Genomic DNA, 27,814 nt, shown 5'->3' on the forward strand with positions numbered 1-27,814 from the left:
GTTGCAACTGCATTACATTTTTAGCTCCCAAATATTTTCAGTTTACAGTTTTACCTTATTTTAACCTGGGTGACTGGGTGATAAGTACATTGATTAGGTGTAGTCTTAAGTGGCATACAGTAGTATATGTTGCTTTCCTACAATGTGTGGGAAGGTAACAGCAGTGGGTAGTGTGGTATGTTACTGTTTGAGATCAAAGCTTATGCTACTGATAAAGAAATTGGCAGTTGACATGTCTATAAATCTATGTAGAAATACCATGGTAGAAACTTTTTTATAATTCATATTTTTAGTTAAAAATGTTATAGAAATACGCAATTAGTTTATTCATTGCAATTTATGGATACATTTGTCATAAGTTGTACTAAGCATTATGCACTGCTAGTGACCTTTTTGACAAACGTGTGCACATTTTGAAATGTTGTGCCGTTGTGTAAGAGTCCAGAACAGGATGTTTGACAGCACAGGATGTTACATCCAGTTTTCATTTCCCAGATGTCATTACAAAATAGACAAAATAGGTTGCTTTTCCTCTTCTGCCACATTTTCAAGCTTTGCTGAGAATATGAGACACATAAGGTGATCTCCCATTGATCAAGCAGTTACCATAGCCAGCATACAGAGCACTTCAGTCATGGCATCATCACCTTCTCCCCTCCTGGACTGTGGACTGGATCTCGACAAGGTCAAACTAGTGGTTTCCTATCTCTACTTTGTCATGTTCGTTCCTGCGCTTCTGCTGAACGTCATGGCAGCCTGGATCTCCTGGCACATTAAGACCAAATCGTCATTCGTTGTGTACCTGAAGAGCCTCATCGCGGCCGACCTTCTGATGAGCTTGATCATCCCGCTGAAGGCTGGCAGCGAGATTCCCGGGGCCCCGCAAGTGTTGCGTAAGTTTGCGTGCCAGTTCAGCAGTGTGGTTTTCTACCTCTGTATGTACATGAGTATGATACTGATGGGACTCATCAGCCTCGACCGCTTCTTCAAGATTGTTCAGCCCGCTGGCAAACGGCTCGGCCACAGTGCCCTGTTTGGCAGGGTGGTTGTCATCACTATCTGGGTTCTCTATCTCAGCATAAATACCATACCCACCATGGTACTCACCAATGAGAAGCCTGCTAACAACACTGCTGAGCTGTGCATGGCCATGAAGAATGACCTGGGGAAACGGTATCATAAAGCCGTAGTTACTGAGTGCAATGTGATTTTCTTTACTGTGTTAGTTGTCATTGGATTCTGCTACACGTGCATAGCGAAGAAGGTCATTGACTCGTACCGAAACTCTGGGAGCACAAATGTTGAGGGGAAACGAAAGATCCAAGCCCGGGTGTTTATTGTTCTGGTGGTGTTTCTAGTGTGCTTCGCCCCCTACCACATCACACGCATCCCTTACGTCCAGCGGCAGGTTGTGAACAAGATTAACTGCCGCTGGGCTTCACTGAAGGTTGCTAAAAGCCTCACCTTGTGGCTCGCCTCCACCAATATCTGCCTGGACCCACTTATCTACATTTTGCTGTGCAAAGCCTTTCGGGAGAAGTTGTATGAGCTCAGACTATTTGGGTATGGGTTATCCAAAACAGCCCAGGAAAACACAGAGGACACTTCTGTTTGAAAGGGAAGAGTTCACAGCTCACTGCGTCAACAGTTTCTCCTTTTGTAAGGTTGAGGCTGCATCTTTGGGCTTATTGTATCGACACATCAAGTTATTTTTTTGTTGGCTAAAACTAAATTGAACTATGACCTGTATTAAAACTAAATTCTTGCATATGATTTTGAGATGTGGCATGTGCTCTTGCTTCAATTAAAAGCTTTTAATTTTAAGTAAAATTAATTTATTTTTTTAATGGAATTATAAAATAATTTTTTACTGTATATAAAGTATACAATGTTATATTATATATATTTATTTTGCTGTATAAACTATATAATGACTACAACTACACATCTGTCAGAAAGGTTTTGTGTGTGCTTCATCTATTTCAGTTTTCTTGAAACTAACAACTTTGTAAGATTAACATCACACCATTAAAAATAATCAATATTTTACATTTTAATGTATTCAAGTATAGTTTTTGCTTAGCAATCCCTTGATTTCGTCCCAAGTGGTTCTGCCTCTCTGAACACAATCCATTCTTATTACCACTAAGGTCTGAAAGCTATGCAAGTGTACACAAATATTACAGACTAACACTCATCCTTCATAGTCAAATAAAACTGGTCTCATCACTGGATGAGTTGGCTTGAGAGCTAATTTCTGATTTGTAGGTTTAGGTGGCACGAGCTTACATTGATTTCTTACAATTTCCACTGACAAATCTGTGAGTGAACTACTGATGCATAACAATAAAATACCTTCACACTGAAATCTCTAAAATATGTTTATTTGAGCTAAGACAGTTACATGATCAACACTACATGGTTACTAGGGTTAGCTTGAGAGAGAGATTGAGAGAGGAAGAGGAGGCTACAAACAAATCTAGTGTGTTTCCTTGAAACAAAAACAAACACCTTGAGATGTTTGAGTTTCATATACGCATGTCCACAATGACAAAATACAAACCACATTGAGAAAACTGATGAACTACAAACGAAGAAAGGTCAGATGATATTCTACCCCTATTCTACTGATACTCAATATATCAATGAGATGCTACTGATAATCAATATATCAATGAGATGTACAGAGTGGACACACACACACACACACACACACACACACACAACAAAGCTTATTATGGCTGACATAAGTAAGAGGCTCTTATAACATTTTAAACAGTATATAAATGTATATAGCAAAAACAAAACAGTCAAAAACACACTAAGTAAAACCTCCTTTAAAAATGTCACGGACGGCTAATAATGCGTCAGGTGTGATTCTTTTCTCCCCCCCCCCCCCCCTCATTGGAATATAACCTATCATAATTAATTGATGCCACTGCTGAAGACTGAGGTAACATTTTGGATACCACTGCATCTTGGATGTAATCTAGTTGTATAAAACCTAAAGAAACCCTCTCTCCGGGGCCGACTGCCCTCACTGTGAAAAGCCCTTGAAACTGTGTATAAACTTGTGCGTATGCTTGGCTTTTGGAGTAAATCTGTACGTAGTGTACAGAACTTGTGCGTACATTTGTTGCTAGAGCCGTAAGGCACTGGTTCTAAGAGGGCACCGGTTCTAAGAGAGCACCGCAGAGCGTGGTTCTGTGCGTTCTTTTACAGGTTTCTCCATGGAGATAAGAGGTTGCAGCTGAGGTCAGGGTTGTGTTTTTACAAAACAGGACATAGCTGACTTAATTTCATTTTAGTCTACTCTGGGACAAACAGCTAATGTGTGCGGAATGGCTTTAATCTCCATGAGACTGTGGGTCACAACAAAAAACACATAAGCGACAGCAGCACGGACTTCACGCCACTGGCAACAAAATGGATTCAAGGGGTTTCGAACAGAAACAAGAGCAAGCGCACACTGCTCTTCCAGTTGCATGTAAACAGCCGGACACAGGCTGTGAGCGCTTGCTCTTGTTTCTTGCTCAAGGAGTCTCGAACAGAAATAAGAGCAAGTGCACACAGCTCTACTAGGTGCATGTTAACAGCAGGACACAGGCCGTGAGTGCTGCTGACCACTTCTGCTTCTGTAAAGAGCTCTTCCATTTCCTGTGTGGTTCAGAAAACACGAAAAGGATGTTTTCATCTTATGAACTAAAAACTACAGACAGCCTGTCGTCAACATTTTCATAGATAGTCCACTACTGAAACTGTTGACAGGTGAAGTAGTGATGTTAAAAAAGTTTTACATACATGCAACATGATGAACAGCAGTAGTGTTTTAAAAGAGTTTTTGAAACCGATCTAAAATCACGCTGGAGAGCATGTATCGCAAAGCTTAGGTATAAGACTTGCTTGGGCAATACATTTGGCTAATTAAAACCATAACTATTATAAAGGTTTGGATGAAATGTATTGTGTTTAAACCTGTTATGGATGTACGAATGACGTACAGTAGGTGGTTTGTGCAATACAACTGGGCGAAGGTTCCAGACAATCTGTCAAGAATCCACTGTATCATGATGTCATGGTCGCTCACGCCCTGGCCCTACCCTCCTTGAGGCGACTGTCACATGATGGTTGGGTGAGGGGTGGGGGGGTTTATGCCGTCTCAAGTGAGGGGGGACACTGGGCCAATATCTTGACCAACTGGATCAGGGGGGCGGAGCAGAAACGTGTCTTTCATCAGGGCTGGGGAAACAACAGTTACAGGAGTTACACTTCAGAGCCAATACATACACTGTACACACACACACACACACACACACACACACACACATACATACACACGCACAGTTCAATGAACACACACACACACTCACATACACTGTACACACACACAGTCATACACACACTCATCAAACATACACACACACACACACACACACACACAGTGTTCAATGAACACACACACACCCACTGTTCACTGAACACACACACACACACACAAACAAAAAAACAAACATACATGCTGTTCACTGAACACACACGGACACACAAACAAACAAACATACATACTGTTCACTGAATACACTCACTCACACACACTGATTTACTGTATTAATGAAATGCATACCCATGCTGTCACACAAGCCAGGTGTGGCTCCCAGGAGGGGATCTCTGTCAGTCAACAGCTTGCTTCGCTGCTGGGGCAGCATCTCCAACTCATCAGGACCGTCGGAGTCCATCAAACAGTTCTGCAGAAAGAGAACGACAATAATTGCCATTAATAATTATGGTCCTTAAGGGTACTGATTCAGGGAACGTTATTATAGTCACAGTTTCCCTCTTTCAGCCATATTATGTTATGTTTCTAAGTAACTATGACATCTTCAAATAATGTTTTGATGGTATGCAGCCATGTGAAGGAGAGATAAACACTTACTGACCAGGGTAATACGTATTTGTGCTCTGGGTCAGAAAGTCCATAAGTATATAGCCAAGTGCTTCAGCTAGCTAACTTCTATCAGTGCCAGCAGTGCTGTTTAGCCAAAATAAGCCTGCTGGGTGTTAACTAGTAATCTTGCTAATTTTAGACAAAAGCAAGGTAATCTTCTTTAAATGTCATTGGACTCCATACACTACAAAGGCTTCTCGTCTCACCAACAGGTTGTGTGTCAGTAGTAGTTCCTCCTCCATCAGGCTGTTTTTCTGCCTCTTCTCCCACTTCTGCACCAGCGAGGGCACATCTTCCTCTGCGCCATGGGGCCTGGGAAAGCAGAATCACACCACACTTTAAAGCAGCCGTAAGGAGTTTGGGTGCAAAAACTACCACGCTAACTACCTCAAAGGCATGCAAAAACACCAGCAACAGCACAGTTGGCACGAATAAAAGCATACTAGCAGGCTAACAAGTGTCTTTTTGGGATATAGTTTGGCGATGTCGTGCTGCAAAAGCTTTTCTTACATTTTCACAGGGTGATCTGTCCCGGACTACAGAACTACATCATGAACAGCCTGAGCAGCTCCAATGAATGACTGATATGTTTTTCTGTCCATCACATGACCATCCACCATCAACATGAATTTGAAGATCATACCAAAAATGATTTTTTTTTTACTACCTTTAGTCCATTTCCTGACAACTTCATTGAGCAAGCGCCCTAATTAATATGCAAGAGTGTGCACAGTGATCTAAGTCTTGCCGTTTCCGATGGTAGCTGTTCAACTACACTTTGGGAAAATGAACCCCTTCTCTGGGGACCATGGTTACATTTAGTGGAGGAGAGAAGATGGAGACTTTGGTGATTGGAGTCTGAAGTAACCGTTGTGAAATGAATGCAACATATACAACTTTGGTGATTGGCGTCTGAAGTAACCGTTGTGAAATTAATACAATATATACAACTTTGCTGTTGAACATTGTTTCTCCACCAGTGCCCTGTGGCTTACCTCTTCCTGGAGGGCCCTGACAAGCGCAGGCCGGGGGCGGGGTCTGTGGGGGCCCGAGCGTCTGCCTCAGTGAAGTGGGTCAGTGCGGTGAGCTGGAAGTCGTCATCCATAGAGATGTACGGCGCCAGCATTTCTAGGTCCATCTCGTCCACAACCTGAGGGACAACAGGGAATGGTCACCTGCAACTTCAACCTAGACACTTTCTTCACAAAAATTGGACCAAATAGGTTGTTTGTCTGTCTTTCTGTCAGCTTTCTAGAAGGAACGTGCATTTTAGCCGCTTGCCTTTCCTTCACAGCTCCTTGTTACTGTGGTCTCTCCTCGTTACTGTGGTCTCTCCTAGTGAAACCTACGTTACTGTGGTCTCTCCCCGTGAGCTTATCAAGAGGATCTAGATAATGATGATCTCTCAGAACGGAGGAAGAGACTACTGACCACTGTGGAGATGTGTGTGGTTATCAGAGAACACCAGTACCTCTGTGCAGCTCTCTCCACGTACATCTGGTTTAACGGCAAAGAACCTCTCCACCTCGCCAGTGGCCTCACTGAGTGGACTCTGCAGGACCTGAGGAGGGAGTGGGAGGGGGGGGGGGGGGGGGGGGGGGGGGAGAAGGAAGTGAGAGTAAGTGGGTACATGGAAAGCAGAAAGAAAGTTGATGAGTCATACTTTACTTAGAGAGATTCATTTCAATTTTATTTTATTTTTAAAAGTCCCACAAGAGGAACGGCTTGAGAGAAAGACAAAGTGTGAGAGAGAGAGAGAGAAGTGAGAGCGAGATAGATAGAGAGAGAGAGAGAGAGAAAGAGAAGTGAGAGTAATCAAAGTCTCTGAGACAGATATGATGAGACCCTTACCAGTGTTGGTGCTGGAGATAGGGGCAGGTCGAAGATGGGAGAGAGGAGCTGGCGCAGCTCGGGGCTGCAGAGCTCTTTGGGGAAATCGGGCAGTGAGTCTGGGCTCTCCGGACGGCAGAAACACAGGTCCGCACACTCTGCATAATCAACAATCGCCACAACACACATGTATGAGCCCACTTTACAGGATCAGGCCGAGTAAAACAGCATAGGAACCGAAAACATGTCATTCCAAAGCACACACGCATATGTGCTGCAGTTTCATCAGCAGTAGCATGACGTTTATTGGGTCCATTCATCCAGTATGTAGGAATGGCCACTTGTCAGTGAGTATACTGAGAAGTCTGCTGAGGATTGCCCTGATATTCGGATGGGATGTGTTGATGGCTAACTGTCTGGATTGGATTCATGCCCAAAAAGAGTCCACTGGCAAGTATATTTAAAATGGCTGCACGAGTGCTTAGTATGTGTGCTGAGATGTGTCTTTACCCAACTGTTAGTGAGTGCTTGATAAATAGTACAGTGGCCCACCAAATACTATCGGAAAAGGGGTGTCCCTCTCTTTCAAGAAACCCCCCTAACATCGCCCCTACCTTCCCCTCTTACCTCTTACCTTTCCTACCTCTACACCCCCCCTCCCCCTATACTACATAATAACATGTGTACTGGATTACCATACCCACACCTAACTATCTGTGAGAACACAGTAAATATCCTCAGGCTGTTTTGTGAAAGGGGACGTGTCCATTCCCACCTGTGAGGGGGACGATGGTGTCTCCTGGTGCGGGAGCAAGCTGCAGGAGCTCCTCTGGACTCTGCTTCAGACAGAGGTAGAGCTCCCCTGAGGAGGAGGTGCCACCGCTGCAAGCCTCCTTCTCCACCTGCAGCAACTCCACCTTGACTTCCTCTGGAGGAGCAAGGCTTGGTGTGGAGCGAGTCTGCTCCGATGAGAAGACCACCTCTGCCTGCTCTACCCCACTAAGACAGAGAGAGAGAGAGAGAGAGAGAGAAAGAGAGAAACGGAGAGAGAGAGAGAGAGGGAGGGAGAAAAAGAAAGAGAGAGAGAGGAAGAGAGAGAAAGAGGGGGTGGTTGTTACCTCAGCAGGATGAATCGGCATGGAAAGCAGAACCAAGAATAATGTGTCATGGCCATACTCTCAACACTTCGTGACAATTCAGACCCTCAGAAACCACCAACAGCTACACAATCACATGCAATTACTTTGTAATATCAGTCAACAACTAAATATATCATGTTCATCTTTTAAATCTTATGTCTCCAAAATAATATCATTGCGGTAATCCTAATTAGAAAAAATTAGCACAAATAAGCTACTTATTTGACCTGTACCTGTTATTTACTGAGACAAAAAATAACTAAATTACAGATACTAATACAAATGTTGGTGATTACAAAAGGGGTTACTGAATATATTCTTTTCAGTAAAAACCTTTAAAGCTTATATGTAGACATTCATTCTGTTGCTTTGCATCTTTTCGCCGTCTAGACAGGCTCCTTTCACTTGGCATTATGATGTAGCCTGATTTTAGACTTAAAAACACTTAGAAACACGGGCATGGCACTTTGCATTACACGTGTTCCTGATATATGCACATATTTTCAGAGGCAGACCTGAGGATGAAGTTGAGGCAGACCACGGCCTCTGGCTGGGACGTCCTGCTGTTGTAGATGACCGTGGCCTTGGTCTCCGCCCACACGAAGCCCCCGCTCTTAGCCAGGAAGCGGTAGTGTCTGGTGCTCACCTGCCCCTTGGACAGCACTGTGGAAGAGGATTGTGTCATGACATTTACAAGTATTAGCATATTAGCAGAGGCTTTTATCTTAAATGACTTAAAATAATTGACTTAGAGTAAGCACTGTGAAAAAGGATTGTGTTATGACATTGACATGTATATTTTATCTGAAATGAAATAAAAGTAGTGACTTTTAGTGCCTCTCTCACTCCTCAAACATGTCTACAATTATTTTGTTGATCGCCATTCATTCACACATTTTTAATACGACACTTTTTAATGAAAACTCACAAGTTTGAAGGCTCTTGGTCACATGCTCAAAGTCCAGGGCGTGATAGTACTCGAAGGCTGACCGGCCGATCAGGTCCTCCGGTTCATAGCCCACAAGCTCTGTTACCCTGCAGGCAGAGGAAGTGTTGCTCAAAAACTGAGTGAGAGCTCGCTGCAAGCTTCACACATAAGTACCCCACACATAACCACATCATTAGATAATAGACTCACCACTGCTGCAGCACTACCACTCTCATTTAAATGAGCATGTCTGTTCCACAGAGCTCAACTTAACTTCCCCAAAAGTATTCCAGAAGTCGGTGGCAGTTGGAGAGTTAAATAAGCCATATGGGTCACAGAGTGTGGCAAGACGAGCCAGTGCATAAGTTGACCCACCACCTGTCTCTCGGCAACCATACACAATTTTTTGAGCATGTGACCCTCAATTTAGTTTGCACTCTCCATATTCAACTTGCTGTGCAAGAAAGAAGATGTGGTAAGCATATGTTTTAACAAGCCATTTTTTATTTAATTTTTTCAGTGAAAGAGGATTTTTGGCATATCAGGTATAATCAGTCTAACACAAAGTTATCTCTGTCTTAAAAGGTTACATCAGATATGGTGATGAACTGGCACTTTTCCCATAATGGTGGCTGTGGGGAAACATGAGCCAGAGCCTTGGGGGTAAGTCAACCAGTGGTTCATCCTACCCCCTCATGTTAACATGAATATAAGTAAAATACCTGGTGCTAAAATTAGTGTTGAAGAATGAATAACTGACATTCTATTTTATATTTTAGCTGTAATGGCATGTAATTACAGTGGAAAAACAGATGGGGCTCCAAAGTCATGTGCTTGTCGGCCTAGTTTTTGTTTACTTCCTGGTGGATGGTGTAAAAGCATCACTCTTGTTTTGCCATTTTGAAGTAGCATTTTCCATTTTACACACATGTTAGTGTTTATACAAAGTTTGCAGCTATACGGATAATCAGAGCATTATGTTGCATGTTGATATGTATGCTATGCTAAGTTTATAGGCTAATATGTTTGCTTTTATGCCAAACATACAGTTGAGAGTGTACAGTTTTATATTCTGTTTGAGTAAAGCACACTTTTTTATTACATTTCTGTCTCATATTCCCTTGGCTATAGGTCAATTTAAGTAAAAAAAAAAAAAAATGGCTCATCTTTCCCCACCCTCCCCTTACAGTTTCACTTTTGAACTCTCACTACCCCATCCCCCACTATCCCATGCTTATAGTTCTTTCTTGTTGTTGTTGTTGTTGTATTGTATGTGTTTGTTTGTTGTATTGTATGTGTTTGGCGAGTTTTTAGGCCGTTTCCCACCTGCCGTCACACTCGGTGAAGCCGAGGTCCATGTTGTGGCGTGTGAGGAAGGTACTGCAGTCCAGCGGGAACTCCACGCTGGAGGGGTGAGGGACGGGCTCACACAGCAGTGTCAGGTAGCCGCCAGGAGGGGGCGCTGTCTCACCCTCGGCCCTGTAGGGGTGCATGTGGCCCGTGCAGTGGAGAACCTTCGAAAGGGGATGAAAAGCATTATAAGTAGCATGATCGTAACGAATGCCCTGAGAGTGTTACTGAAGAGGGGCAAAGACATGGTTCTTCTGCTGCACAAAAGATTGTGTTCTGGCATGGTTCAAGCCCTCCAATCTAGCCCTTTGCTTTTATGATGGTGTGTGTGTGTGAGACCGTCTGTAGGTGGGTCTATTGAGCATTCCTTCAGTTAAGTTGAGCAATCCCAAAGTAGGACAGGGACTTAGTTGAGTGCAGGCCGAAGACAGATGATGTAACCAGGATTGGCCTGCGGCCCTTTGCAGTGAGTCCTCTGAACTCACACACAGCAGCTAAACCCACTGGAAGAGAAGGCGCTGCACAGAAACAGTGTGATGAATATCCCCATTTAGAGCTAAATCAACAAGCAAGCCAAGGTAAACAACACAGCGCTAACGTCACTTTTAGACCCAACTTGCAGCTGACTGTGCGTGAGTGTGTGTGTGTGTGTGTGAATGCATATGCAGGGGGTATGTTTTTCTGGCCTTCGGGATCTGGGAAGTTACTGTGTGTGGGTGCGCTTCTACTAATATACGAGGCCTACTCAGAAAAACCCAACCCTACACAGTATAGGGGGTGCATTGTTCTGGCTTCCCTTATCGGTAGCAGGAAAGAGTTAACAGGTTAATAAGTACTCTGTGTGTGTGTGTGTGTGTGTGTGTGTGTGAGTGTGTGATTTATTTGCGTCTACCTTCCAGGTGGCAGACTTGATGTTGACTGTTCTTCCTCTGCTGGTCAGCGTGCTCTTCATCCTCAAGAAGAAGTTGCACTCCGTCTGTCTGTGACTCTGTGTCTTCTTGAAGGGTGCTTCAGGGAGGGGAAAGGGAGGTTCGGAGTTAATACAAAGACACAGCTGTCTTTAAACTGGCATGGCTGACCACAGTTTGAGGGTTAGCAAACATACATTTGATGCTTTCTGTAATTAAACTGAGAGGGGTTAGGTACAGTTTCACCCGAGCCACTGGAGATGCTGTGGAAGGTTGCCAGATGTGGATCTAAACTTGACTCTAATTAAACTAGAAGGGAGGTTTCCAGATGTGTATCTGAACTTGGCTGTAATTAAACTAGGAGGGATGAGCAGGGAGGAGGGAGGTTGCCAGATGTGTACCTGGTTTGATGGTCAGGAGATCACGCAGCTCCTCTTGGTCGCACGGGTGGACAAAGTCATAGGCACTCTGGCCAAGCAACTCCAGCTAAAGAATAGCACAGCACAGGACACAAGACAGAACAACACTAATGTCAATGCAGGGATACAGAAGTATTGGTCAAATATAACACGCCATACTGTGCAACACATGAGGTACACAGAAAATACCCGTCATGCTATTGACTACAGACTATGCTAATACTTGTTAACCGTATCCTATCTGCAGATTCTGCACACAGACAAGTTTGTGTGAATGAGCGTTAGCCTACATTCCACTTTTAAAAAGACACATTAAAACAACAATGTATCTTGTGTATTATAATCATCTAAGCTTCAGAAAACAAATGTATCCCCCAAAACCATGTAACAGTGTGTCCATGGCTAAGAAAGGGCAGTATGGTCATGTCTGGACTCTGTTTACTGATGTTCGAGGCAATAATCCATCTATTTTTAGAACCAGCGAAAATATCTAGGTCAGTTCCCCTCTCCACTCCACTCTCCATAACTGAATCCTGACAGATACAACGTGGGAATAGGGCTGGGTGGGTGAGGTACAGTTTAACATGTACATTTTTATTAAATCAGTATTCATTTATTAGATGACATTATAAAGTCTCCCAAAGGCCAAAAGTCAAAGCGCCTGTGAAACCACAGGGTACGCAATGCTCAGGAAAACATTAAGCGTTTAATCAGTCCTTGCAATGAACCGGGAGGAGGTGTGTTTAGCATGTTATTTGGCCAAGGTCCTAAAGCGCCTCACAGAGACAGAAATCCCAGCTAAATACTTCACCACAGGCCCCCCCCCCCCCCCCCACTCCCAGGGCTCGATCAACAGGTGAGATAGGGAATACCTCACCACAGGGGCCACCCCAGGGCTCGATCCACAGGTGAGTTGGGGAAAAAGCCGAGGGGAGGGGGGTGGAATGCGGGCGGAGGTGAATTAAGTGACGTAGGGGAAGAACACTGAGCGGTTAAGCGTTCCTGCTGGGTAAGGAAGCAGGAAGACCAAGGCCAAAACAACAAGGTGAAAATGCCATTTAATCTGGACCAAACAATGGATGACATTCTGGAACGGTTTCAACAATTGATTAAAGGTGAAGCAGGTCTTACTGTCAAAAGAGTAAAACACACTTATATAAATACACCATTTATATAGTGTATAAAGAGTATTAAGGTATTTTATACAAGGCGGAGGGGGCGCTCCATTGTAAACGAGTACAAAACTAGTAAACTAAATTGTGAACTAGTACTAAAAAACACGTCTGAAATTAATTCTGAAAACATAAACAACAACAATTCTACAACAGGTGTCCCTAACAGTTGAGGTTCTCAGCTCAGCTAACCTGGTTGACCCCGAGGTGCTTGTTCACGCTGTCAGACAAGAAGACCAAGTCACCATCTTCAGTTATCACCATGACGAAGCCGTCCAGTGCATGCTGGTAGAGGCTGTCTGTGGCCTCCTCTTCACTCTTCCTCAGTTCCTCTATGTCAGGGGCTGGCTCTGCATTAGCATCACCTGCAGGACCAGACGCACACATACCCACACACACACACACACACACACACATACACATACCCACACTTTGTATTGGTATGTCTACATTGAAGTGGAAAGAAACAGTGTTTGGTTTAAGGCTGTGGTCTGCCTTGGCACAAGTGCGTCATTGAGCCCACTTAACCAGATTCTGTAGTGTAACAATGAATCTGTCATCCTCATATGTATGCTGTCTGTGGCATCAGTCCATAGTGGGCATTTTGATTTTCCAATACAACCCTACACGTTTTCTTTGTGTGCTCAGAGGCCCGAGGTGAATTCGTTTGTGTTGCGCGTGAACGCCCACCTGTGGCAAGGATGCGTTGCATGCGCATGTAGCTGAGTGCCACCCGCATGATGGCGGCCTTGTCCAGGTGCGAGGCAACGCGGCGGGGCAGCGGCAGGCTGTGCGCCAGCTCGTAGAACACCTCTGTCTCCTGGCTACGCCGGCAGCGCGCCGCATCACGAGAACGCACCTTCCGCAACTCTGAGCTCATCCTAGGGAGATACCGAATACAACCACATACATGTGAGTGGAATGTTACCGACAACATATATAATATAGTCCATATATAATATAAATATATATAACAGTATAATGTATACTGAAGCAGTCAGATGTGATTCAACTTTGAATATATTTATCTTTTGTATTTTAGTTCAGTTGAATTTCATGTGTATTTTATAGCCTAGCTATTGTATTTTAGTGAAATGACAGAATCAATGGAAGCTGTGTAATGTACAATAGCATTCTGTCTAAGTCCCTCGAGAGGATATCCAAGTGCAGAGAACGAATTCTCTTGGAGAACATGGAGAAAACCTTGACTCAAAACTGGCACAGGAGATGAAAGATAAAGTCAAAGACTCACAGAGAGCTTAGGACACAGGGAATACTAATAGAAGGACAGGAAATGCTTGCATGAGAGGAATAAATTATGAGTGTGACTGTGTGAGAGACCGACATTAGATAAGGAAAAATGATAGCAGGAAGGCAAATGAGAGGGAGTAACAAATATGTCCATAAACTTCCCTGCTATGGCAGATACAGACTTATCACTACAAACTTGTCTATAAACAAACACTTAAGACCATGAACACAGCCTTGATCTCATTTACATTTAAGTTTACATATATGTTTCTATGCTAGTCATTTAGCAGACGCTTTTGTCCAAAGCGACGAACAAGGGAGAGAACAGTCAAGCTAAGAGCAATAAAAACCTGGTGTAACAATAAATATTACTTTACATAAGAAACAGAAAAACGACATAGAACAGACAATGAATCGCAGGAATGTAACTCAGTACTGTTTAGTTGATCCATCTATTTGTCAATATAAAGATTAATAAAAAGCCCACTATGCACAGTGAACACAGTTATATAGACTACAGTGGGGAAAATAAGTATTTGAACCCCTTGCGATTTCACAAGTTTGGCCACTTGCAAAGAAATGTGTGATCTATAATTGTAATGGTAGGTGTATATTAACAGTGAGAAACAGAATATCAACAAAAAAAATCCAGAAAAATGCATTTTATAACATTTATGACTTTATTTGCATTTGAAGCAAAAAATAAGTATTTGAACCCCCAAAACTGACTGACAAAAATGACTTAGTACTTGGTGGAATAACCCTTATTGGCAAGCACAGACGTCAGATGTTTCTTGTAGTTGGTCACCAGGTTTACAAACATCTCAGGAGGGATTTTGGTCCACTCCTCTTTCCAGATCCTCTCCAAATCTTTAAGGTTGTGTTTTCAATGGGAGGGAATGATCGAATGAGCTTCAAGCCCAATATTCCACGTTACATGGCCCCATCCATAGTCCCCTTGATGCGGTGGAGTCGTCCTGTACCCTTGGCAGAGAAACAGCCCCAAAGCATAATGTTTCTACCTCCATGCTTGATGGTGGGTATGATGTACTCTTGGGGTCATATTCAGCATTCCCCCCCCTGTCAAACACGGCAAGTCGAGTTGATGCCAAAGAGCTTGATTTTGGTATCATCTGACCACATTCTGTCTCCCAATCCTCCCTAGAATCATTCAAGTGTGCAATGGTAAACTTCAGATGGCCCTGTACATGCGCTTCCTTGAGCAGGGGGACCATGCGAGTGCTGCAGTACTTCAAAAAATGACGGCGTGGTGTGTTGCCAATGGTTTTCTTGGTGACTCTGGTCCCAGCTGCCTTGAGATCATTCACAAGCTCCCCCTGTGTAGTTCTGGGGTTATTCTGCACCTTTCGAATGATCACTGATTCCGCACGAGTGGATATCTTGCATGGAGCCCCAGACCTAGAGCGGGTGACAGTTGTTTGGTGTTGCTTCCATTTATGAATAATCGCACCAATAGTTATCTGCTTCTCACCAAGCTGCTTGCCGGTGGTTTTGTAGCCCATTCCAGCCTTGTGCAGGTCTACAATCTTATCTCTGACGTCCTTGGACAGCTCTTTGGTCTTGCCCATGGTGGTGAGGTTGAAGGTGTGAAGTATAATTCTTTGGACAGGTTTCTTTTATACAGGTCACCAGTTGAGATCAGGTGTACCTTGTTAGACCTAATGAGGACTAATCTGTGTGCTTTTTGGGCACATAACTGGCCATTGGGAGCCAGAATTCTTGCTGTTTGCTTGGGGGTTCAAATACTTATTTTTTGCATCAAATGCAAATAAAGTCATAAATGTTATAAAATGCATTTTTCTGGATTTTTTTGTTGATATTCTGTTTCTCACTGTTAAAATACACCTACCATTACAATTCTAGATCACACATTCCATTGCAAGTGGCCAAACTTGCGAAGTCGGCAGGGGTTCAAATACTTATTTTCCCCACTGTATGTAGTCTACATAGAAGGCTGGTTTTACCACATGCGCTGCAGACAAAACAGTCCCTTTCCTTCTCAAGCATGATACTTCTTCACGTCCACTTCTGTTACCAGACAACGGGGTAGCATTTCTACCTAATCTTAAGTGCGACACAAATCCAAATATCTAGAGAGATTGCAGGATTTCACGGAACACTCTCTTCCACCAAAAACAGTAGGGGTGGTGAAAAAAATCGATTATTCGATTTTTCTCGATTCTCTTAAAAAAAGATTCTGTCTTGATTCAGAAAAGTCATAATCAATTTTTTTATTTTTATTTTTTTTACACATCCATTTTATGTTGAAATGCAAGCTGCATCGATTATTTCATTGTTCATAGAAAGTCAAAATTGTGACAAGGAAAAGCTTTTTCTCTAATAAAAAAATAGAGAAAGTAATTCATCTGTTGATTTTCTTTAATTATCAAACACAAAGTAACTAGTGATTTTAGACTCAGAGTAGCAAACTCAAATGTTTTAAAAGTAAAAATTAGTGCTGTCAGTTTAAAGCGTTATTAACGACAATATTAACGGTGTTAACGCAAACCCATTTTAACGCTGTCAATTTTTTGATCGCGTAATTAACGCGTTGTAAAAAAAAAAAAAAGGCTCTTTTTTTTACATTAACGTTCTTTTTGGCCTCGCAAACTGTGTAGTAGGCTAACGTTACGTTTGAGTGAATGGTGAATGCGATACGGCGAAATGGATGATATAAAGTTTCTGAATAGAAAGTTTACCTTTAAAAGTTGTGTTGTGCAAGTGAGCTTCACTGTTGTCTGAAAATGTCAACAGGCAGCTGGCTGAAAGCACAGAAGTAGTAGGCTTACCTTTTATTGGTAACCTAACTGTTACAGTTCATAAAAAAAAAAAAAAAGAGGCCTGACTTCAGTGTTCACAGCAAACTTGAAAAAATGAAAATATTAAGCCATGGTTTAACTGTACTATATAGAGTCCTTGTTTATCTGAAATGTGCACTTTATAATTGTATTTTGTACCGCCCTGTTTGGCATTGTTGTTTTTCAATCAAATAAAACATTGCATAAAGCAAGCCAATCCAGTTTTCCATGTTGATAAAAGCATTAAAATAAAATAAAAATGATGGAAAAAAATAATTAAAGGGACATTTAGAATAGATACAAATTTGCGATTAGTCGCGATAAATTTTGAGTTAACAATGACAAAAATGCGACTAATCGCGATTAAATATTTTAATCGTTTGACAGCACTAGTAAAAATGCATCGATAATAGTTTTATCAGTTTAGAATTGATAATCGATAATCGGTTTAGAATCGAATCGTTGACCTCTGAATTGGAATCGAATCGAATCGTGAGGTGCAACACAGAAACACAACCTTTTGTGTAGCCAGAGACACACCAAACTGTCATAAAAATGTTTGCAGCGATAAAGGCTGACTGTTGCCCCATGTCGCCTGTATCTGGGCCAAAAGGTTGCACTTGAACACACCGCAAAGACTGCAGCTATTCTGCACCTGTACGAGAGGACATAACTCTCCATACCAGCAGGTGGCGGTAGTCTGTAGTCTGCTGTTAATCAAAAAGGGAAACAAGACCTGTTGCAACAGTCACGCAAGAGATATGCCGTATGCAGCTGGGTTTTAATCTACACACAATGGTTTTGTCATTTTGCAGCCCAGCCACTGGTCAAATAAAGTGAGCTGAGTTATCTAATGCACGTCATAAAAAGCAAATATGTGAAAATGTGGGCTAAACTTTAAGCAGGCTCCTACTGTAGACCTTAAACTGCATGACAAAAAAAAATGACAATTTAAATCTATGCATTAAAACAGCACTGAATTTGCTAATTCACACAGAATGTTGATTTTTAAACCTGTGAGTGATCAAGAGCATCTTCAGACATCAGACTGTTGACAGCAACATTACGAATGTCTTCCCTTGCAAAACTTCAGATCACTCCCTTTCATTAATACCAACCTTTTCTGAAACAATGTCTTCGTTTTGCAACTTGAGAAACTGTAACTGACAACCCTTGTTGTGTGTGCCTGCTGCCTACGTGATCATGGGGGGATGTGAGTGTGTTTCTAGGCTATATGTTTTATGTGTGGGGTCTACGTGAGGATGGGGGGATGTGCGGGATCCTATAGGGTCGGCATGGGGCACGCTGAGACCTGAGGCCGGGGAGAGTTTCTGCCGCTGCACCCAAAATGTCAGCTGGATGAAATTAGTCGTCTTCAAAACACAGGACACTGAGGCGATGTGACGGAGCGTGGCTACCAACCGCTTGTTTTCAATTGTCTATCATTTGTGTTTTTCTGGAAAGAATCGGGCTCCTACAGTCTTCCACCATTTTTACACACTTAATTTCCCTGTCGTGGCTATCTGAAAGATAATATAATCATTGCCATGAAATATAGTCTAGCCTTCCTTACAGCCACTAGCAATGACTGTAAAAAATATGTTTTTGGTCACTGCCCCAAGTAATGAAAACAAGTACAGCAACGCCAATAACCAATGCACTCTCACTCTAATTAAAAAATAAATATCTTCATCAACATTATGTACCTTTTTTCCAAAGCCATGAGAACAAATTCTCAACAAAATGCATACCAATGCTGAAGGCAAAGAAACTTAAAGCACCCTATCAGATGATTCAGTAGGCTACTACTGGTTGTCAAAAGAAACTTAAAGGACCATATCAGATGATTCAGTAGGCTACTACTTGTTGTCAAAAGAAACTTAAAGAAGCATTCAGAATCAATTGCTATTCGCTAACGATATGCTAGAGGCTAAAACTACGAAATCTCTTTAAATGTGCTGACTTTGACATTATGACAAACTAGTTACTCAACAGCTGTCCTAACACAGTCAAACATCAAGCAAGTGCAACACAAGACAAAGCAAGACGGCAAATAAGCTACTTACTAGTTCGGCAGACAGTAGAAAGCCGGGCGGCGTCAGGCAATTCTACATTCAGCAGTTATATGCTTATGGACCCTGGTATTGCAATGACACGGAGGCGATTCTCCATATAAAAAGTCATTGTAGCGCCCCAATTTTTTTCAAGCTGTTATTTTAAGGTAAAACTGCTTATCCCACCCCTAATCCTGAAGTATAATTGTTGCAAACTGTTACTTTTAAGCACCCTATCAGAAGATTCAGTAGGCTACTACTTGTTGTCAAAAGTTGACTGGGCCATTGTCTTACCGAGCCTGCCCTCGGATGACCGCCATTCAGGATGACTGAATTCCAAGCACTTTGTAATTACTCTCAGCTAGATAATAACCTAATGTTGTGTATCAATAGCTGGAAGCAGGCTTAGTGGAGGTCTGCCAACTCATCTGGCACAGGGATGACACCAGCACTGTTGACATCACCGGCCCAACTGCCAAGAGAGGCCAGGCACTGAACAAATAAATGGCTGCATTTTTAGTCTTGGTAAGATGTTAAGGAGACAAGTACTGTCTGAACGCATGATGTAGGCTATGTACTTGTTTGAGAGGATGGTTGCTTGCAGCGTGTCCTCAACTCCCTTAATCCTGCTTTGGAGAAACAAACACACTTCCTGCAAGACTGGCCAAAACAATGTAGCCTATAGAGACCAACCCATACGAGTAAAATTACCTCTCTCTCTTGACCAACACGCGCAAAAGCACTGCACATGCTATGGAACTACATGGGGACATGGCTCAGAAAATCACATTGCCTCCTGGGAGCGCGAAGCACAGATGGTGGGAAAAGATAGACCATCTCCTTCTCCTCTTTTATCAGCTTTTATGTGCAGTATTGCAGTGCTTATCTGTCAGTCAGAGGCAGGATGTGTAGTTTAATAAATAAAACTACTTCTGACGGAAGGCTTCATGGCCATGGATTGAGGGCCCTCATCTGTCAGTCTAGTCCTCTGGCTCATGCAGTCCTGAAGGGATCTATTTTGTTTTTGTTTGAGAGGGCAATAGTGGTTCAGGAGGTAGAGGAGTCATTCAGCAATCGGAAGGTTGCTAGTTCGATCCCCGACTCCTCCTCACCAAGTGTCGAAACGTCCTTGAGCAAGACACTGAACCCCAAACCGCTCCTGATGTGCAGGTTAATAGACAGTAGCATCTGACATCGGAGTGTGCATGGGTAGATGTCTGAGGCATTCATCTGTAAAGCGCCTTGAGTGCTCTATGAGTAGAAAATCGCTACATAAATGCAGTCCATTTACCATTTATTTATACCATGCATCCCATACAGGCCCCTTCATATGAGGTAGAATTCCACACCTTTGTGCGTGTGTCTGGCATGGGCAGCATCAGCTAGCCTTGGCATGTGGCCCGCCTTTACATGATATACTGTGTGAAATACTGAGGGATCCTTGTGACTTGCTGGTACAGGGTGACTTTCACTCAAAGCAACACATAATCTCCAGTATGTTTTTATTCCTCTAGCTATATCAGTTCTGGAATTTTCCAGGCAGCCAATAAAGTCTGGATGAAGTTATGTTTAGCCTATACATTTAAGCTATGTATGCTGTTGGACTTAAGGGGCCTGTGTGATATAACATAAAGGACTTTACAAACTATGTATCACGTGTTAGGTCTATAACTTTGAGGTCTACAACTTCTTGATGAGACTACAGCATAAATCATATAGTCAACAATCTCTGAAGTTATCACATATTTGACAAATCATTTGAAATCAACAAATAGTTTGCTAATACAGACAGGCAACTCATAAATAAAAACATTTCAGAAGCAGCTGTGAAATCATAAATGTGTCTTAAAGATGGATAAAAGGTGCTGGAATGAGCTTCTTGTCTGTTTTAACCCTTAATTGCATTTGTCTGGCCTTGTTAAAAGAATACAGACAAAGTCATGCATGGAATTTAACACAAAAAAAGCATTACTGTTTCTTTAAGAAAGGAGAGGAGAGAAGTAACTCAGAGGAGAGCTAAAAAAAAACTATGAAAAAAAAAACATGGGAAAAATCAGTGGTGCTTACTAGTGGAGAGATTTGTGAAGAACACCTGATTGTAACTGTCCATTTCCCTTATTCTATTCTGAATTGGCATGAGTAAGCTACCATAGGATCATGACAGAAAGCACACATACACACACGAGAACTCAGGCACGCTGGAAATCCTGGGAGTGCAGAGATGTGTTTGCAGGAACACTGTGTCCTTGAACAGCACATACACACACACACGCTGGGGAGACCTGACACTTTCTTGGCAACTGTTGTACAGTAGACATACATGCACTGCGCTAGCATGAACATAGCCTTACAGGAGTCTTATTCCACTGCTGTCTGACTAGTCTGTGACGAGGACAATTCCCCTAGGGAAAAACTCGTTCACCTGTCCTAAGCAGCCACAAAGAATGGCCAAGGCAGTTATGCAACTGTAATAAAATATACCGGTGATAGCCTTCCTCACTCTCGCTCCATATGTGTGTGTGTGTGTGTGTGTGTGTGTGTGTGTGTGTCTGTAGGAGAGAGAGAGAGAGATATTGAGGACAGTGTGTGAGCCGGGCTGAGGAAACCTGCAACATGCAGCTGGTCTTTAAAGCGCAGAGAACACAATGTACTCTCAAACGTTTCAGGATCTCCTGAACATCTATATACTTTTACGTCATGTCATTACTCCAACGACAAATCAAGGCAGCTTTATCGAAGCGCATGGCAACTCAAATGAGATTTGCAGATGTTCTGTATCAGAAGCGTGGCAGATTCAGTCGGCTTGCATTGTTTACTGTGCAGACGCATTCAGTCCGTCTGTTTGCTAATGTAGGATTGACTAAATCAGTCAACTTCTGCCATCGATAACGTGACAGTGATAAATAAACACATACCAACACATCCGTAGATTGCTCACGAAATAGTGATTTCACCTACTTCCAAGGCGTTCATGTTGTTATCGGGACATTAGGCTAAATGACTGTTACTATCTGTTACAAGACTGTTACTATCCTGGCCTTTGGAGTTTCGACTGTCAAACATGCAAAGTAAATCCAAGTCAAAGTAACTACTATGCAGGGAAACAAGGGATGTTGCAATACGTTCTGCCAGCAAAATAACAACGATAATACACTATATTGAGTTGTGGAATGTCTGATGTTAGCATAAATCCTCAACTCTCGTCCACGGCCATAACTTTACGACAGCCCTGGTATGAAGGGCTTCACGAAGTCTGAAATTTAGTTCTGGCCAAGGGAAATTAACAACTGGTGTCAACTTAGTTGCAAACGTCTTCGGTGTAGTTGAATTTGGCCAGACTGTATAGAACATAACCTGGGAAGCTGGGTAAATTGCTAGCTATCATCACTTCATCTAGCAATTTTTTCCAACCCTTGCTATGATGCCAGACCAATTTCGATCATGTTTGAAACAAAACTATTCTGCGAGAACCACTCCTTAGTAGGTTACATATCAAGTATCTTACCCTTTTGGCTCAGCAGCAGCCTCCATGCTGAAATGTAAAACGTGACTCCTACTCTTCGTTTACCCTCTCGTAGATGTTCTACAATAAATAAAACCACAAGCAATGCGTGTCTTGTTTGATGTGAGGGGGCGCCAGCGAGTCCCTGTACAACATGGACAGTTAAAAATGGTCTTATTTTGTCAAAGTAAAAGTCGACGGTGTTATAAAAAAAGGGTTCCTCATAGTTCAAATAACTAAAACTCAATTTCTTTTCGTGGCTTAAAAGAAACTGCCTTTTTTTATTTATAGTACTACTTCTGGGAATTGTTACTGACGTTATCAACTGTTCCTTCACAATTTGTCATCAAATATGGTCATTATAATTTAGAAGGAAGGCTTAATTTTGTTTGGTGATTACAGCCAATGAAAGGAATTATTCCATATGATTGTTTTGTGTGGGGAAAAGTTGTGTGTGTAACATAATTTCCAAGCTAGGAGCAGATATGCACAGGTGACCCCTAATTGTATTAGATTTTCACATGATGATTTGCACAGTATACTGACACGATAGACATAAACATAATAAACAAAACTAAAAGTAATAGAACTATTGACATTTATAGAGAACTCTTCAACGTGGAATTTGTCTGGGAAGTCCCGCCCCTCTTTTTCCGGCAAATTTGATTTTGCCTGAGAAGTGGGTCTGGCATTGTCTGGGAATTCCCTGCCCCTTCACTGCATTCCATTTGTTCAGTTGGTCTGGCCAACTCTCAACGGCGCTCCACTTCAGCCACCTGATTGGACAGTCTTTTAACCAATCAGACCAACGATACTATACAACGATACAACGATCGGTAATAAAGCAAACACATATTTTTTCTGTATGAATTGTTCCAGGGCAAGTTTCTGTTCTGTTTTCACAGAAAACTTGCCTTATCGAAGTTTTGCGGTGCTTCGGCGGCCACCATGTCCAATGTTTAAAAACTCTCCGTGCAGTAGATTTTGTAACGTAGCCATGGTAAGTTTAAATCCGCCAATGGCGCGCCAGGTAGCCAAAAGCCAGTTTGTGATTGGCTCCAAGGATTCTGGAAATCTTGAAATGAACGGGTATGCAAACTTGGCCAGACCCAGTTCTGAGGCAAAATCAATTTGGCCGGAAGAAGTGGGGCGGGACTTCCCAGACTAGGTCTGGCAAAGATTGCACAGCATTTCACTACAGCATTCTCAGGATCTCTGGGACCAATCACAAACTGGCTTTTGGCTACCTGGCGCGCCATTGGCGGATTTAAAATAACCACGTCTACGTAACAAAAGCGAAAGCAAAGAGAAAAAGCACAGCAAACTATATACTGCTCTCGCGGCTGTCTTGGATGATTTCAAAGGCAAGTTTTCTTTGAAAATAGAACAGAAACCTGCTCTGGAACAATTCATACAGAAAAAAGATGTGTTTGCTTTATCACTGATCGTTGTATCGTTGTATAGTATCGTTGGTCTGATTGGTTAAAGGCGTGTCCAATTACGTGACTGAAGTGGACCTCCATTTAGTACTTCGCCAGACTAACTGAGCAAATGAAATGCAGTGAAGGGGAATTCCCAGACAAACGTGGAATAGTATCATCCATTTTTCTTTGTTGTACTGAACTTTTGCTTCCAATGTATATAATATATCTGTCCTGTGTATTTTTATTATTTATTATTTTATATTATTTATTTGTTGCTGAGTTTTGGCTGATGTGTTGACCACTTGTCTGTATGTTTTTGTATATTGTATTGCAATAATAATAATTTAAAAAAATAAAAACATTTTTTTTTTTAAATCTTCTTCACAGAAATGTTTGATTCAGTGGACCAAAACGACCAACTGTTCAAAAAGAGAGGCTATTTTGCTAAATTTAAAATATGCCTTCACGTCGTATATTGCTGAAGGGATAGGGTAGGAATTAGATTTTTTTAATTTTGTATAGAAACCAGTTATTCTAAATGTAGATATAATTTAAAAACAATATAAATATTGCTGATCTACATATAATAATGAAGTGATTCATCAACAGGCTAGCAAAGCTTTGAATTGGCTGATGTATTATCATTTGTTATTATTGCTGGGCATAATTTATTCACTATATAGAAAAAAAAATCTTACATAAAATAAGATATAAAATGCACATATTTAAAAACCTTGTTTGCCTTCCAGAAAATCATGGAATTCAGTGATACTCGTTGCTGAAGAGCAAAGGGCTGCCGATTATGGCGGTAAGGCTTTTTTTCTGATCCCCTTTTTCAACAAAAGTTATAGCCTCTGCATTGTGAGATGTAATCTAGTTTGAACCACTTCAACCTGAAACCTCAATGTATATTGTTCTGTATAGCAACTCCTCTGGCATCACAGTCCCCCTCAACCTCTGCGGTTCAGGATAATGTCCACTGTAATGCTGCTTGATGAGGACTCGGCACATGAAGGACATGGACAACAAGTATGTGGCTCTCTAACATTGGTCCTGACTGAAATTATATTTTATCGTACAAACCCTAAAATGACACAACGTCTGACTTCGGTAGGGAATTGACAGATGTTTGTCAAGGAATGAGAATGAGAATGAGAGGAATGAATCCTGTGTGTGAGCTGTTATCTATAAACCTGACTTGAGTTTCCATTTTTTTTTTTTTAAGTACTTCATTGTTATCAGAGGCCTACAGTCCATATGATGCAGCAAACCTTGATTTATTCTCCTCATTCAAATTAGGTAACAAAGGTTGAATTTTAAGTGTGCAGAAGCTTAGTACAGGTTGTCTCACTGAGTGCCCACAGGTGGCGTCACTTTTGTGGATGAAATTAAGACAGCTTTTGAGTCCACCCAAGGTTCACCCACATTTGAAAACCCAAAGAAAGAGGAGGGAACACATGAAATTGTACAGGGAGACCTTTCACACCTCCCAGAATTAGAAAAGAGCCAGGCAATGGAAATCACGAGAGGAGTTTAGCACAAAGTGCACAGCATGCAGGCCAAGAAGTGTAGAGGCCCCTTTCCTCATCGCAAAGCAGCTGGTCAAATTAGAGTGAAGGAAGTCTGCCTGGGTTCTCCCTTGTCTCCTTTGAGATGTCCTCCTCCAGGCATTCAGTGCTCAGGTGGGCTATCTCCCGGGCCTATCTGTGTGGAGTTTGCATGTTCTCCCCATGTTCACAAGGGGTTTCCTCCACTACGAACCCTAACAGAAAAACATGCAGAAGAACAGAACACTCTCCTATCCATACCTGACCAAGACGGATGGATCACTTGACTTGGTCCCTGGCCCCCATAAAGGCTGCCCACTGCTCCTGGCTGCCCTGGAGGAAGGACAGTCCAGGATTGAAAAATGCAGAGGAAAAGTTCACTGCGACCTCGGCATGCGTGTGTGTGTGTGTGTGTGTGTGTGGCGTCGTCAGCCTCAATGCACGAGTATGTTGCTGTGTGTCGTTTATGTCAAATAAACTGACTTTGACTTTGACTTTTGAAGCTTCAATGACGATAGACACATTCACTGAGTTCAGTGATTTATTTCAAGGCAAGGCCTCTGCTTGTCTGCAGCACATGGTCTCTCCTTTGTTCTGTGTTTCTTGGATGTTTATGGACTTTTTAGTTACTTACCTGAGGATGCGGTCCTGAGTTACTTACCCGAAGACAAGCTTTGTGTTAACAGTGGTGCTTTTGCCTTTCACTTCAGAAAAAAGACAAAAACCATTGTTCCACTCATCAGCGTTCCTTTCTCATGTTCTGGCTCCACCATGTCCTCCATCTCAGCTGTCTTCTTGCCCTCTGTCTCATTCATAGTCTGTTTCACATTTAGAAAGTGTTGTTGTTGCTTCAACATCAAGAGAGTGAATAGATGAATGTCGCTGCAATAAAACAGTGATGTTGTTTACCTACAAATGCAACTTTAACAGTTGGACGGAATGTGATTTTGTGTGTGTGTGTGTGTGTGTAGGAGCCTCCCCTGCCAACTCATCTGAGCTCCTGTGCAGTGGTTGGAAATGGGGGCATACTGAAGAACAGTGGCTGTGGCCAAGAGATCGACCGAGCCCAGCTCATCATCAGGTACTATAAGCACACACACACACACACACACACACTCTCTCTCTCTCATACACCAACCCCACCACCAGAGAGGTCTGAATGGCCAAATGTGATAAATTGTGTGTGTGTATAAATGTAGAGAGAGAGAGAGAATAAATATACCCAGGCTACACACCCAATGCCTTTTCTTTCCCCAATGTGTTTATGTGCATGAGTGTGTCAGTCTCTGCACTCGCAGTGGTTGAATTTTATATCGCAGATGCTAAAATTGAGTGCGCAGATGAAATTCACACTCGCGAAAACCTGAAAGTTGCTCGAGTAGATGTTTATCGCGCGTGCGAGTTTTGGCACTAATCTGACGCCATAGAGTGTCTGTTTATGTGCGGGTGTTTATGGATAGGTGCACTCTACCTCCCTTGACTACAGATTCTGGCAAAAGGACTCACATTGTGACATTGAACCCAAGTATCATAGACAAAAGGTAAACAGACTCTCTCTCACACACACACACACACACACACACACACACACACACACACACACACACACCCTCATGCTCTTTCTCTTTCTCTCTATTGCACAGTATTAACACGAGGGCTCTGGCACACATCATATTTACATGATTTGTTTTGTCAGTACTTTAATGTATACGTGCTTCCTGGCCATTCAACACCTTCAAGCAACACTCATATACACAAACACACAGTAGGCACAGACTAACTTCATCTGTGTGTGTTTGTTTGTTTGAGGTTTAAGGATCGGAAGGCTGCCAAGCTATTGGAGAGCTTGAGTGTGTATAACAGGAGCTTCATCTACATGCCGGCCTTCTCTTCAAGTATCGGCATAAAGCCATCCTTTTGGGCTGCTCAAACAGTTGCTGATGCTTCAGCCAATCAGACAGTCCTCTTCGCCCACCCGGAGTTCCTGCGGCGTGTCACTGCCTTCTGGGCAGCCCGGGGTATCCGTGCTGGGCGTCTCTCCACCGGGCTCTTCATGCTGACACTCGCCCTCTCCCTCTGTGACCAGGTGGACGTCTACGGCTTCTGGCCCTTTCCACGTGGACCAGACAATGAGACTGTCTCTCATCATTACTATGACGATGTACTTCCCAACCGTTACCACAAGATGCCGCTGGAGTTTAGGCTGTTGACGCAGCTGCACGACAGTGGAGTGATACGACTGCAGCTGGGAAAATGTGTAGGCGCTGAACATGAACCGAGGAATTGATTACTACTGCAACAGTCACAGTTATGATGCGTTCTTCTCAATCTTAGTTCTTACAATCTTAGTTCTTACACTTGCAGCAAAATTATACAGGTTTTTACCATTTCTTGTTTTAGTAGTAGCTTGTATACTGAAGTCCTGATGGTACATGGTCATGTGAAGGAGAGATAAACTGTTTCGTTGCATTTTGCATCATGCTGAGCAATACACAGGGGCGGTTTTAGCAAATTGGAGGCCCTGGG

At 42.5% G+C, this 27,814-nt stretch overlaps 2 protein-coding genes and 1 pseudogene across 3 annotated transcripts; 2 read left to right on the plus strand and 1 right to left on the minus strand.

Annotated features, from left to right (window-relative positions):
- Window positions 1-451: 451 nt before the first annotated feature.
- On the plus strand, window positions 452-1,615 carry LOC308370318 (P2Y purinoceptor 13-like; annotated as a pseudogene). Its single transcript has one exon. The product of its transcript is annotated as a P2Y purinoceptor 13-like (transcript).
- A 762-nt stretch (window positions 1,616-2,377) lies between these two features.
- Window positions 2,378-22,445, minus strand: hif1al (hypoxia inducible factor 1 subunit alpha, like). Its single transcript, XM_080845293.1, has 15 exons — window positions 22,321-22,445; window positions 13,382-13,572; window positions 12,884-13,056; window positions 11,502-11,586; window positions 11,085-11,200; window positions 10,169-10,356; window positions 8,843-8,949; window positions 8,430-8,577; window positions 7,551-7,774; window positions 6,797-6,933; window positions 6,417-6,506; window positions 5,941-6,095; window positions 5,152-5,257; window positions 4,625-4,745; window positions 2,378-4,239 (listed from the first exon to the last, which is right to left on the minus strand). The coding sequence occupies exons 1-15, from the start codon at window positions 22,344-22,346 to the stop codon at window positions 4,160-4,162; spliced, it is 1,947 nt and encodes a 648-aa protein (XP_080701419.1). The 5' UTR covers window positions 22,347-22,445; the 3' UTR covers window positions 2,378-4,159.
- A 2,098-nt stretch (window positions 22,446-24,543) lies between these two features.
- LOC308370319 (alpha-N-acetylneuraminide alpha-2,8-sialyltransferase-like) lies at window positions 24,544-27,575 on the plus strand (the record flags this gene model as incomplete). Its single annotated transcript, XM_080844975.1, has 4 exons — window positions 24,544-24,549; window positions 26,260-26,369; window positions 26,749-26,829; window positions 27,098-27,575. The coding sequence occupies 4 exons, from the start codon at window positions 24,544-24,546 to the stop codon at window positions 27,573-27,575; spliced, it is 675 nt and encodes a 224-aa protein (XP_080701101.1).
- Window positions 27,576-27,814: the final 239 nt, after the last annotated feature.

This window comes from Sprattus sprattus (assembly GCF_963457725.1).
Source record: "Sprattus sprattus genome assembly, chromosome: 9".
NCBI lineage: Eukaryota > Metazoa > Chordata > Actinopteri > Clupeiformes > Clupeidae > Sprattus > Sprattus sprattus.